We start from the raw sequence: 12,202 nt of genomic DNA on the forward strand, positions 1-12,202 counted from the left end.
TACGCACCCGGATGTTGACTGTGACGTCATCAGCATTCACATCATTGGGTCATCGCATGAGCCGATTCACAGTGTCAAGACGATTTCGTGCTGCTGGCATTTGGGACTACAGACCGCTGCGTGAAATGACCTTGACCTTCCAGCATCAGAGACCGTCTGCAGTGCTTTTCACTACATCGATGTTCATTGTTATAATGTCATTTTGCTGATGAAACACGTGTATTGCAGTGTGCTTCATCATACATTTTCCATTTCATCAAAAAGTTTTGTTATTTTTATGTCACTGGATTATACACAACCTGTTTAATTTCTTTTGATCGTCAGTTCATTATGGGTCCGAGAGAGATGGATTTCTGTTATGGTATATTTTCTCTAATAAGCGCCGGTTATAGAAATCCGCCCGAGAGAAAATACGGCATGTATTGAATTGTGTATCTGTGCAATACAACTGTTTCTTAGTGGTAATTGAGTGAACATTGATATTTCCGATTATGTCTTCAGTGCAGGTCGCCTGTTTGTAAAAGATAAAATGTAATGGATAGGAAATGGTATCTGATTCAAGAAAACCTAGAATGCAGCGACTTCAAATTCAAACTCGCATAAATAATAAACATAATAGGATTTTACTGGAAAAGCCTGTATAAGTCTATTTTCCTAGCAACAAAATATATGTCACTGACGGGGTTTTAATACTATATACAAGAGAAGCCTCTGGGGGACATGTATGTGTGTCTTGCAGTCAGTGACAGTATATACTTAATGCCAACATGTTTGAGTTGCAATCCGGTGGCTCTCTCTCCAAGACTCTGTCCGACACAGGCCAGTCTCGATCGCTCCAGCACATGGGGCACAAAAGTGGGGTACAACTGTCCTGTCCGGTCAATGGGTCCTTTGTCTAAGCGGTATGATCCTTCCCCATATAATGAAATTAATTTCCTCTTGATTTCGCAAACAGACATTGTTTGACAAAGCCGAAACTGCCTCGTGTGAGAGGATCGGATCTTCCTGTCACGCGTTGCCGAATGACTGGGATTCCCTGTTACTAAATATAGCCAACATGCGCTCTTCCACTGAAAAGCACTTCCTTCTTCGTCGAGGACGATATGGCGGTGCGTTTACTGGTGGTGCTCAGCGTGTTGGTGACGGCGATAACAGCTCGGCAAGTCACATACAACAACAGACCAGTAATAGGTAAGTCAGTACGAAAGTACGGGTGCACCAATGATCGTCTAAAATTTCTACACAAACACTATGTGACACCGCACTCTCTCTGGGTAACGGGGACATGTTTAACAGTTCCTTTCGTCGTGGTCCACCTCGCATGTAAATGTACAGCCAGCTCGTAGGGGCGTAGCTACCAATATATGATTAAGCTTTAGCTTGCCCATACTGTTACTAAAAAGGTTGGACAAGCCCTCAATATGATCTGAATATTAAGCTTTGTAACCCATTTGGCTTACATGAAAACCAAATACTTGCTACATGCCTGGTTCGTAAAATATGGTTGTCAGGCTAAATCTGGAGATCAGACCCGTGGAGAGAGTGATTATGGTTTTACGCCGCTTTTAGCAACATTCCAGTAATTACACGGCTGGATACACCACAAAAGGACTTCACGAACAAGACCCATACCCGTGTAGATTTCTGGCTGGAACAGAGCCTCCAAGCAAGCTACCCTGTCGTTAGATGGGACTCACTGTCCAGAGCACGTGGTAATGGCGTGGTTGATGACTTGTTATTGTATCATCCTTTAAGGATGTTCATGATGTCAATCACCGGATTGACAGTATATTTATTCTTTGTCTCTGATTATGTGATTTGATTGTAACAAATAAAGTTTAACCTATTTTGACTGAAAAGGAGCTCCGGGGAGACCGGGGACCCTGAAACTGATGAAATCGAGACTTGATTACGTTAAGGCTTCATCATTGCAGAGAGGACTGGCAGTAGGAGAAATAATGTGGTTCAGGGACAGTCAGACAGACTAGATTGTTAGGTGTAGAGTCGATAATAACACGGACTGCGGTCATATCGATGGAATATTGCGATGTTAAGAACGAAGCGCTGTACTGAGTAGTAGCATACACTAGATTATATGAATGCTAAAATATAGCTCTATGTGGAATATACAACACAATCTGCTGCTGTTTGGTTTACCGCAGTTTTCAGCAGTTCTCCAGCTATGTGGAGGCGGTCTGTAAATCGAGTCTGGGCCAGACAATCCACTGATCCACAGCATGAGCATCGATTGACGCAACCTAGATACTATGACCTGTGTCAGCGAGTCTGACCACCCGATCCCGTTAGCCGCCTCTTTCGACAAGCATGGATTAAGCGAAGATCAGTTCTAACCTGGATCTTCACGACCCCTCCCATCAACCAGATTACGCGTTTCAGTGATAATGCATCTGGTAATAACACCAACCATGTAAAATGTCCAACTGAAAATTGGTTTAACCGTTACTATTACGGGGAGGAGTATCATCCACAGGACGAGATACACAAGGGGTAACCAGCCGTATTCTGTGTGCTAAGATCTTGGTCTTGACTGGTTTCAAACGTAAGAATCTATTTCAGAATCACCCTACGCTTAACTCATTTGAATTCCTAGTTTCTGTTTCTGTTTCAACTCTTAGCTGACATAAGTGCAACATTCAGTGATGTGACTATATGTCAGACGAAAAGCTGTCACATCTTCCGTTATTCATCATGGAGATAGGAATCATGTCTGTTTGATATGCTAAAGAGCTATCTGTTTTCATGCTGTTATTGGTGTACTGGTGCACTGTAGGTAGAGGTACATCGGTGTAGATCTGGGTCTGGTGTTCGGTTACCTCGCTGTCTGGAATATTCATACCCTACTTCTGTAATATTATACGGTTACACACATGTTGGTACACAAACATGCATGTATATACAGATAGATAAAGGTACATATATAGCCTGATGGAGACAGACAGATGAATAGAGTGAGATTCACAGATATGGATAGAAAGATAGATAGAGATAGGATGAAAATTAGGGAAAGATAGACATAGATAGACAGGTAAAAGATAGCAGGGATGTATATCTGGTAGTGGCGTTATTTTTCTACAGCCGCGTAGAAAACAATCGCATGTGGTCTCTCCAGATGTTATGTTCGTTCATGAGGATGTATTACATGGCTGGACAAAGTACTTATGATCAAGTGTCATGCATAGAACATAACGTCCTTCAGGGTTACGGTCAGGAAGTATAATGATCTCATTGTCTGTACACATTCTACCACCATTTGATTGTTAAGTTATAAATATTGTAACAATATCGGCACAGTGTGCAACAAGACAAATATGTTGGGACGATTGTGTAGAGACCCCTATCAAAGCGTCTGAATATGGTGTTCAACCAAGACGAAACCAGCAAGGCAAGTCAAAACATTGATTACACAACAGTTTCGTTTCCTGTTGACAGGGTTACGTCCTAATGCGCAGCTTAGTGCAATAACCAGTCCAGAATTTTTTACTAATTTACTTAACTGGATACATAGATATTAATCAGTATGATCTGATACATCTACTCGCTTGTATATTGCAACACTACGCTCATTCTAATCATTCCAACACGACGCACAGCGTGCTCTGTCGAGCAGCGAGCTCGACAAACGGAAACCTGGAAATCTCACAACGAGGCTCTGCCGCTAGAAAAGTTTTGCGGTCTGGTACGAAAAATGATATTATATCGATCTCAATGTACGTTGCAGAACTACAGTGAACAAGCGTAACAAACACATACCATGTGTAACCAGTGAGCCAGATGCACTGTGAATCATTTTACGACCTCATCAAACAGGGGCAGTCTGTGATTCCTTAGTTAATTGTATGCTGCCTACACCTCGCCATACAAAATAGAAATACGGTGCTATTAAAGTTTAAAATTACAATTCATCTGTAAATACCATTTTGTTATGAAACAACTACTTGGGATTCTGTGTAACCATTGTTGTTTGTGATGTCTATTTTCACTTTCGCGCGAATGAGTAAGATAATTTTTTGCACTCCGCAATATTCCAGCTATATGGCGGGGGTCTGTCAAAAATCGAACCTGGACAAGAAAATCCAGTGACCAAGAGCGTAAGCTTCGATCTGTGCAATTGGGAACCGATGACCTATGTCAACCACCTAGTACTGACCACCCGATCCCGTTAGTCGCCTCTTACGACAAGCATAGTCGCTTTTTATGGCAACCATTGGTTGCTGAAGGCTTATTCTACCCCGGACCTTCACGGGTCACTTTCACACGAGAAAATTCGCATCGGCTGTAAAGTACATGTCATTGTCTGAATACGATAATGAGACTTTTGTTCAGTATGAAACTCAAAGAGATCAACTTGTAGTAGTGGCTGAATGTATTCCTGTAGTGTGTAAGTTGTCGAACGTCCTCAGTCTTAGAACACATTTCATTCTGAAATACCCCCTGACAGGTGTCCTCGCCCAGGCCACAGACAGCAAGACACATGGCGACACCTACATCCCGGCTAACTATGTTAAGTACTTGGAGCAGGCGGGAGCAAGGGTAGTGCCAATCAGGTGAGGTCAGTTATCTAATACTTCAGGTAGGCGTGACTACTGTATTGCCACTCAGGCGACATCAGGTATCTAATACTTCAGGTAGGCGTGGCCAGGGTAGTGCCAGTCAGGTGAGATCAGGTATCTAATACTTCGGGTAGGTGGGGCCAGGGTGGTGCCAGTCATGTGAGATCAGTTATCAAATACTTCAGGTAGGCGGGGCCAGGGTAGTGCCAGTCAGGTGAGATCTCTCATTCTATACTTCTGTATAGACGGTGCCTGTATCAGAACGAAAATTGAGACCATTACAGTTTAGGTGTGTGGCCATGGCCAGGTCCGTTATAGTGATTGCGATTTCAGTACATTGGATTTTTTATGTCGGGGATGTAATGGAGAAAATGCGAAATATATCTTCAAAGCGTTATCCTAGTTTCATCAGGACAGTGTGATTGACTGTATAATTTCATCCCTTGCAGAGTGAGGGAGCCAGTCTCTTACTACGTCAAGCTGTTCTCACACATCAATGGGTAAGCATGCGATTGTTTTTGTTTCTGTTTCTATAAAATACTTAAGACGTGTGAGATCGTTAACACATGTGTTTGTCCCACAGAGTGCTGTTTCCCGGTGGTAGTGTCGGCATCGTGAGCAGCGACTACGCCAAGGCGGCCAGAATCCTCTACGACATGGCGGTGAAGGTAAGAGTTATATGTTGCGGGCGTTGTGAGTTGTCATACCGTACACGATGTCGTTGAAAGCAGCAAGTGGCACAGAAAAAAATGCATGTTCAAGGACATAATATTTCACACACACACACACACACACACACACACACACCACACCACACCACACCACACCACACCACACCACACCACACCACACAAACGCATCACACAAACGCATCAGACACATCAATCACACAAACACACAATCCCACTCTCACACATACTCACACTCACACGCCCATTCACGCACGAACTGAACACGATGTAGGTGTACACATTCTTTATCTATGATCCTGCTTAGAATTGATCCCATGCTTGTGGTAAGAGGCGACTAACGGGATTCTGGGTTCAGGCTCCCTGACTTGGTTGACACGTGTCATCGGTTCCCAGTTGCGTAGATCGATGCTCATGTTGTTGGTCACTGGATTGTCTGGTCCAGACTCGACTATTTACAGACGGCCACCATATAGCTGGATTGTTACTGAGTGTGGCGTAAAACTATACTAAATTCACTCACGTGTTATATCTCCCCGTGAATTATAAATTGGGTTATTTTATGGTGTTCCGTTTATCCGTGTCCACCAGGCTAACGACGCCGGGGATCACTTCCCCCTGTGGGGCACCTGTCAGGGCTTCCAACTCCTCACCAACCTGACTGCCAGACACAACCTCCTCCAGCCCGTAGATGCCTCGGATATCAGTCTACCCCTCGACCTAGCTCCAGGTAAGACAACGGCTTGCACCAGGTCATAGATTTTCGAAGCCCTCTTAGCGCTAAGATAGTCATAAGCTAGTGTTATCGTATGACACTTACGATTGTCTTGGCGTTAAGAGTGCTCCGAAAATCTAGGCTTAGGTGTCAAGGAAGTTCATTACTTACATCCCGCTGATATCGCTGTCGGGCTTAACCATCAGCATGGCCAGCCTTTGAGAAGTCTGATAGCCTCTCCTGATCTGTGTCAGGTGGTGTGCGCACAAGAGCGTTGTCCTCACAGATCATATTCACATGGGTGTCTCAGGTTCTCCAACAAGAAAGTACATTCTTTCGCTTCAGCTAGGGATTGGCTCGTTCTGCTGATAAATTTTACATTGATCTTTCTTGTTAGCAAAAAAATCACAATCCATCGCCCTTTTTGTGGGTTTTCGCCCTTGCGAATGCTCGGCCGTTAAGTTATAAATGCGCATTGTATAAATCCAGACTTGTGCTTATTCTAAAGTTTGGGTAAAAGGTACAGTGAAAACGTCATGTTTTCACCCATGCAGTGATGCTTAGGTTAACATGTGAAGTGCCATTTTATAGACAATGCATGTATACTGTGTAAGACATGCACTGGTCAATGATGAGATGGTAAGATTAACACGTGTTCTGTGTAAGGCATGCTCTGGTCAATGATGTGATTGTATGATTAACATGTATTTTGTGTAAGACATGCTGTGTACAGTGTAAGACATGCACTGGTCAGTGCTGTGATGTTAAGATTCACACGTGCTCCATGTAAGACATGCTCTGTTCACTGCTGTCCCCCAGATGCCAAGTCCAGCAGACTGCTGGGTCGACTGTCACAGAAGTCACTTCACATACTGACCACAGAGAACGTCACCCCCAACTTCCACCACTACGGCCTGTTGCTGGAGGTGAGGAATGGAGGGTGGGAGGCGGGTACTGAATGGTTCGAAGATAATGATGGATGGGAACGGGTAGTGAAGGGTGGGGAAAGTGTTTCTGAAACTTCAAAAGAAACAAACATTTAAGACACACATTTCAGTGTCGGTCCTAGGATCACACGTTTATTTCCTAACATGGACAATCTTGGAAAACACTGTTCCTTCGTATGGTGTCCTAAAAGGGCGTGGCAAGTGAGCGAGTATGTTTTTGCGCAGCGTTTAGCAATATATCAGGATAAATGGGCTTCATACATGGTGCATGCAGGGAATCGAAACCGAATCTTCAGCTTGACAAAGGGACGCCTTAACCATTACGCTAAACCACTTTCTCAGGGTGGGAAGGGTATTGTGTGTAAAACCAACATTCTCCCTTAATATAAAGTAATACATTAGATTTCAGAAAAGCCACGCCCTTTTGCGCCACGTGTAATACGCTGGGTCTCCCTTTTAACATGACATTGAAACCATACTCATCATTTAGGTCGTTAGTCCCGCATGCTTCTTTACAGTAGTGTAATTTTGTTTATTCAGACGTTCGACCAGACCAAGGCTCTCAGCTCCTTCTACAGACTCATCTCCACAAACAAAGGACGGAAGGGGAAAGTGTTTGTGTCCACCATAGAAGGTATACTGGATGCTGTAATATCGATAAAATCAGATCTGCTCTGATGGGGCACTTTGCTGCGTTAAGATTACTCTACAGCTCAAAGAACTGAAAATTGTGTGTCATGTGGCCGCCTTACTCTATACGATTGGCAAATAGGTTCTTGAGCCAATCAGGTTTGAACTTTCTTAAACTGTTCGGCTTCAGTCATAATTATGTGAAAGATATGTCTTGATGGTATTACCTTTTGTGTGTAGATGACGTGGAGCTCGGAGCGATAGGGTATACCAATGTCTATAACAGTACAACGTGGAGGTCTTTATGTGTTCAGCTTGTCCCGGGATGTACTTTTATGAATGCTTCGCACTGAAATATTTTCAAGCCCAGATGGTAATGCCTTATGATAAAGTTCACCGGCCATCTGTGGCGATGTCCTTAAGAGGTATCGTATGTGCAGACTGCGTGGTGGTGACGAATATGCCCAGTAATGTATCACTGCTTCGCTTCAGCCTTCAAGTACCCGTTCTATGGCACTCAGTGGCACCCTGAGAAGATCAACTTCGACTGGAATCCAAACCATGAGCTGGACCATTCCAGCAATGGCGTTTATATCTCACACTTTTTCTCCTCCTTCTTCGTCAACGAAGGTAAACAGTTTACTTACCTGTAATTATTTTGGTCATTTGTTGTATAAGGAATATTCAAGAATATTCAACAATGCAGCAGCCTCATGTAAGGATATTAAGTAGCAGGCAGTATATATGACACTCGTTGCTTTCGATTGGGCAGTGTTATTCCGAACCATTCTGGTCAGCTATGCGAGGTGGGTTGCATGAGGCTTGTCGTTATATACTCTTATAAAAAATAGGGGATGATGAACTTTCAATTTGGATAGGAACTGTAAACGTTAACAAACGTTTCAAGGATAGACATCTTAAAACGCACCACCATGTCCCTCTATTACCACCCCTAAACACAACGCATGATATGCACGTGCACAACGCAGTAGCCCTATACACGTGCATGGGATCCCATTCTTGATTATGACGGGTTTTTTTTTTCAAGAAGGTCGTGAAATCACTTAGAACATTAATTTTGACGCTCATCTTGGATCACACATTTGTTAATGTTCGCTTCTAGTCCTTTGTTTTAAACTGGAAATCGTATACACGCAAATTAAATCACCAATCACCTTTCAAAAGTGACTACATTACATATAGCTATGGTTATAAGGAAGTGCAAGTGACGATGCACTCACAAAACATGAAATAATATCATATCAACATTGAGTGACTCCGATAAATCTCCTAAATAGTTTTAATCGTAAATAAAAAAGGAAGATCCCCTACTTTTTTGAAGAGTATATATCCAATGAGTTAGAGAGGGTGCTGGTTATTGAAGGCTGGATGTGATAACCGGTTTCATGAAAGACAAGGGTGCCCTTGTACAAAGCTATCTTAACGCTAAAGTGATCCTAACTCTAATATTTTAACTTTACGACTGTCTTAGGACTTTGTCTAGCATTGCCATGTGTAAGTGGACCAGGTGTCAGTGCACGATATGTCATCTGCAGATACAGAATAACAAACTAAACGGGAACTCCAGTCTGATGAAAAGCTGCTGTTTGTTTCAGCACGTCTAAATGGTCACAAGTTCCCCAGCGTTCAAGCCGCTGCAGACGCCATCATCGAGAACTTCCCCATGAACTATCAAGATGACGGCACATTCGAGCAAATATATTTTTTCAACTACACCAAAACGTACGCGTGATCAGCCAGCATTCCTGCACATCTGTCATTTCAACAATGCAGCAGCCTCTGTCCAGTATATGAAAATTCTATAATCATCTACTCCGTCGGACAAGACAAAGTATACATGGGTTAGATGGTCTCTGAAAATAAGTTATAATAAACGGTTGTTTCAAGGACATTTCAAATGGATATTGACGTTTTCGACCTCGCTTTTACAGTTTCGGTGACCGCCTTCAATGCAGTAACGGTTTGATAACATTTGTCATTTGCAATTGGGTTTTGTTTTTGTCATTTTTTCAAGGGTATAAATACTTACGTCCGACAGTTCACATCAGTTGAGACATAATATGAAGCTTCTATTTTCTCCGTCTGGAGTTTCTAAATATAGTCCCTTGAAATACATATCTAGACTGAATGTTGTTTAGCGTCACTGTCTGAAATGTTTTCATATTGCTGGAGCATCCAGTCGACTCTAAAGCAATCAAATTGAAACTCAGCGGGGTCATGCAACCAAGGTTTCTTTAGCGTGATGATGTCACAAAGCCAGATATGTTCATGTTCTAAAGGTGGGAGATGCATATTTGTGTCTTTGTAATAATGGGTGAGATTGTTTTCTATATATTTATTCTGATCCTATCATGCTGAAAATATTACATTCCATAGTTACTGATAATATATCATATTCTAATAAAATTGTCTTTTTGCATGTTTTTAAAGACATGAGATATTTGATGCCTTTTTATAATAGTGGCTGAGGTTGGTTTCTTGATATTCATTATGATCCTATCCTGCTGAAAATATTACATATTTTATTTTTAGCTTATTAATAATATCACATTTTAGTAGAATTATCTTTTTGTATTTTTAATGTCATGAGATATCTATGAGGTAATCTTTTGAAACGCAATAATTTGTCGGTGACGTCAGGTTTTACCTTGTAGTGTATTGTCAAGTCTTGCTTTCACATCATGAAGATCTGCGAGTCTAAGTGTGAGCATTAATATTTTGAAAAGGATCCCCTTTATGGATAAATGTTTCGAAATAAATACGACAGCTCAGAAAGCAAACTTTTGTAGAAATATTTGTAGATTTGTTAATTTATTGTTTAAGCGTGTGGCGACTGAAACAGCTTCCAGTCCAGCCTTGTCCGTTTCGTGTACTGAATGTGAATGTGTATGATCATGAACCAGCGAGCAATAGAAGACTAAAAAGTATAATAAAAATCAATATTGAAGGTCACCATGCTTGTGACTGATTTATAGCTTTTTACTCAACAAATACGTCCTTGTTAAAGTTTGTCTTGTACTTTTACCGGAAAGCGCCATGATGGGAATGGTGTAGATTCAGTCTTCCTGTCGATATTTGACATTACACCATCAGTATATCACAGATTTGCTTACAGTGTTGACAGGATATGCTCCCAATTCGTAAAGATATATCAACAGCAAGACATGCTGGTTTGAGTTGCCACTACATGAAGTTCGAGCTCGGTGGCATGGTAACTCGATGGCGTGGATGGTTGCTCTAGCATCAGTCACCAGACTGCATGGTCCAGGCTGGATTAATCACAGACTGCTGACACATAGTTGGAATATAGCGGAATATACCTAACTGACAAAAAACGAAAGTTGAGCCAAGTGGGAAACAGAAATGGTGTGCAATTGCAGAATTAAAAAGGTTCAGCTTGTGCCTACCCAGCTACACATGCTGCCACTGAGGCTACTGGCGTCCCTGTTGATGCCGACAAGAAAGAAACAAAGAAGGGGGAGTCGGAGTCAGAGAATGAAGGCACGGGCTTTGGTCTCTTTGACTAAAGCCCCCAAGTGCTGTTACTGAAGTCAATGTCCTAACCAAAAATGAACACAAAAACAATTAACAGATATCACATGTTTTGAGAGTTCAAATTTGTTTGAACCAGTCAAACACGATGTTGGTACGGGGATATAGGTAAGCATGTTATCTTCAAACCCTGGTGTGGGTTCCAGGGCCCGGTTCCACAAATCGATCTTAACACCAAGGTGATCGTAACTCCTGTACCAAAACTGGGTTACGACAGACGTAGCGCCAATAGTCCAAGAGATAAGGTCCATTTATTTACCCCGAGAGGTCCAAAAGGTTTGAACATTGGTTGCTATGAGAAAATGTCTGAATTTTCAGAATATGTCAGTCCTATGTACATCATTGTACTCACTACTGTGTCTATACATAGAAAAGATACAACTTTTTAAAAAATGTTAAACGCACATTCACTATATATACAAATAAACCATTGAAGAGTATCTTTTTCTCAGTTTGAATTGAAAAATGTATAACCAATCATTTGAAACTAGAATTAGAACTTTCTATCAATCTTTAATGGATCTGCAACATGTTTTGTGAGGTGGTTGACAAATTTGAATCTCTGGAAAGGGAGATAACTCTTGTCTCCTGAATTCAGAGACCCCCGCTGTTTTTCGTCCGTAACACATAGCTAGGGCAAAGTTTCATTTAACTGTACTTGTACTACAACTGCCACCAAAAGTAATAGTTGGCAAACGACACTTAACACAAATGAAAGTTTTTACAAGGTAAGGTAATCCATAATGTTTGATCAGATGTTGCAGTTGAGGGATGTAGACAATTGCTATTTTTGTTTCTAGTAAAGAAAACATTCTCACTTTCAAATTTGTTTCTTTGAAGAAATCTTTCAGTTAGATTAGGTTAAAAACCTGCTGTTCATAAAAAGTGAAATGCCTGTAAATAGGTGTCTGGTACATATTATATTGGCGGCCATTTTTACTATGGAAACATGTTACAAGCTGTTGTTTTGCCCTGAGTTATAGGCTTCTCATTGATGTTTCTGTGGCTAATATGTAAGTATTCTTTGTTCTATTTACATTATTTAATGTTCTGGAGTAAAATAACAGATGAAAGACA

The 12,202-nt window shown here is 41.6% G+C and overlaps 1 protein-coding gene across 1 annotated transcript; it reads left to right on the forward strand.

The window, feature by feature from the left end:
* Positions 1-1,067: 1,067 nt before the first annotated feature.
* LOC137284971 (gamma-glutamyl hydrolase A-like) lies at positions 1,068-10,525 on the forward strand. The gene is made up of 9 exons (XM_067817057.1): positions 1,068-1,191; positions 4,460-4,565; positions 5,021-5,071; positions 5,155-5,239; positions 5,852-5,990; positions 6,795-6,901; positions 7,463-7,556; positions 8,045-8,182; positions 9,169-10,525. The coding sequence occupies exons 1-9, from the start codon at positions 1,104-1,106 to the stop codon at positions 9,303-9,305; spliced, it is 945 nt and encodes a 314-aa protein (XP_067673158.1). The 5' UTR covers positions 1,068-1,103; the 3' UTR covers positions 9,306-10,525.
* The last annotated feature ends 1,677 nt before the right edge of the window (positions 10,526-12,202 follow it).

This window comes from Haliotis asinina, chromosome 5 (assembly GCF_037392515.1).
Source record: "Haliotis asinina isolate JCU_RB_2024 chromosome 5, JCU_Hal_asi_v2, whole genome shotgun sequence".
Taxonomy (NCBI): Eukaryota; Metazoa; Mollusca; class Gastropoda; order Lepetellida; family Haliotidae; genus Haliotis; species Haliotis asinina.

Excerpts from the sequence above, each read along its gene's own strand:
- LOC137284971 (XM_067817057.1), top strand. The coding sequence starts at position 1,104 with ATGGCGGTGCGTTTACTGGTGGTGCTCAGCGTGTTGGTGACGGCGATA. Across the intron at positions 5,240-5,851 it reads TCTACGACATGGCGGTGAAG|GCTAACGACGCCGGGGATCA; the intron begins GTAAGAGTTATA and ends CGTGTCCACCAG. Across the intron at positions 5,991-6,794 it reads ACCCCTCGACCTAGCTCCAG|ATGCCAAGTCCAGCAGACTG; the intron begins GTAAGACAACGG and ends GCTGTCCCCCAG.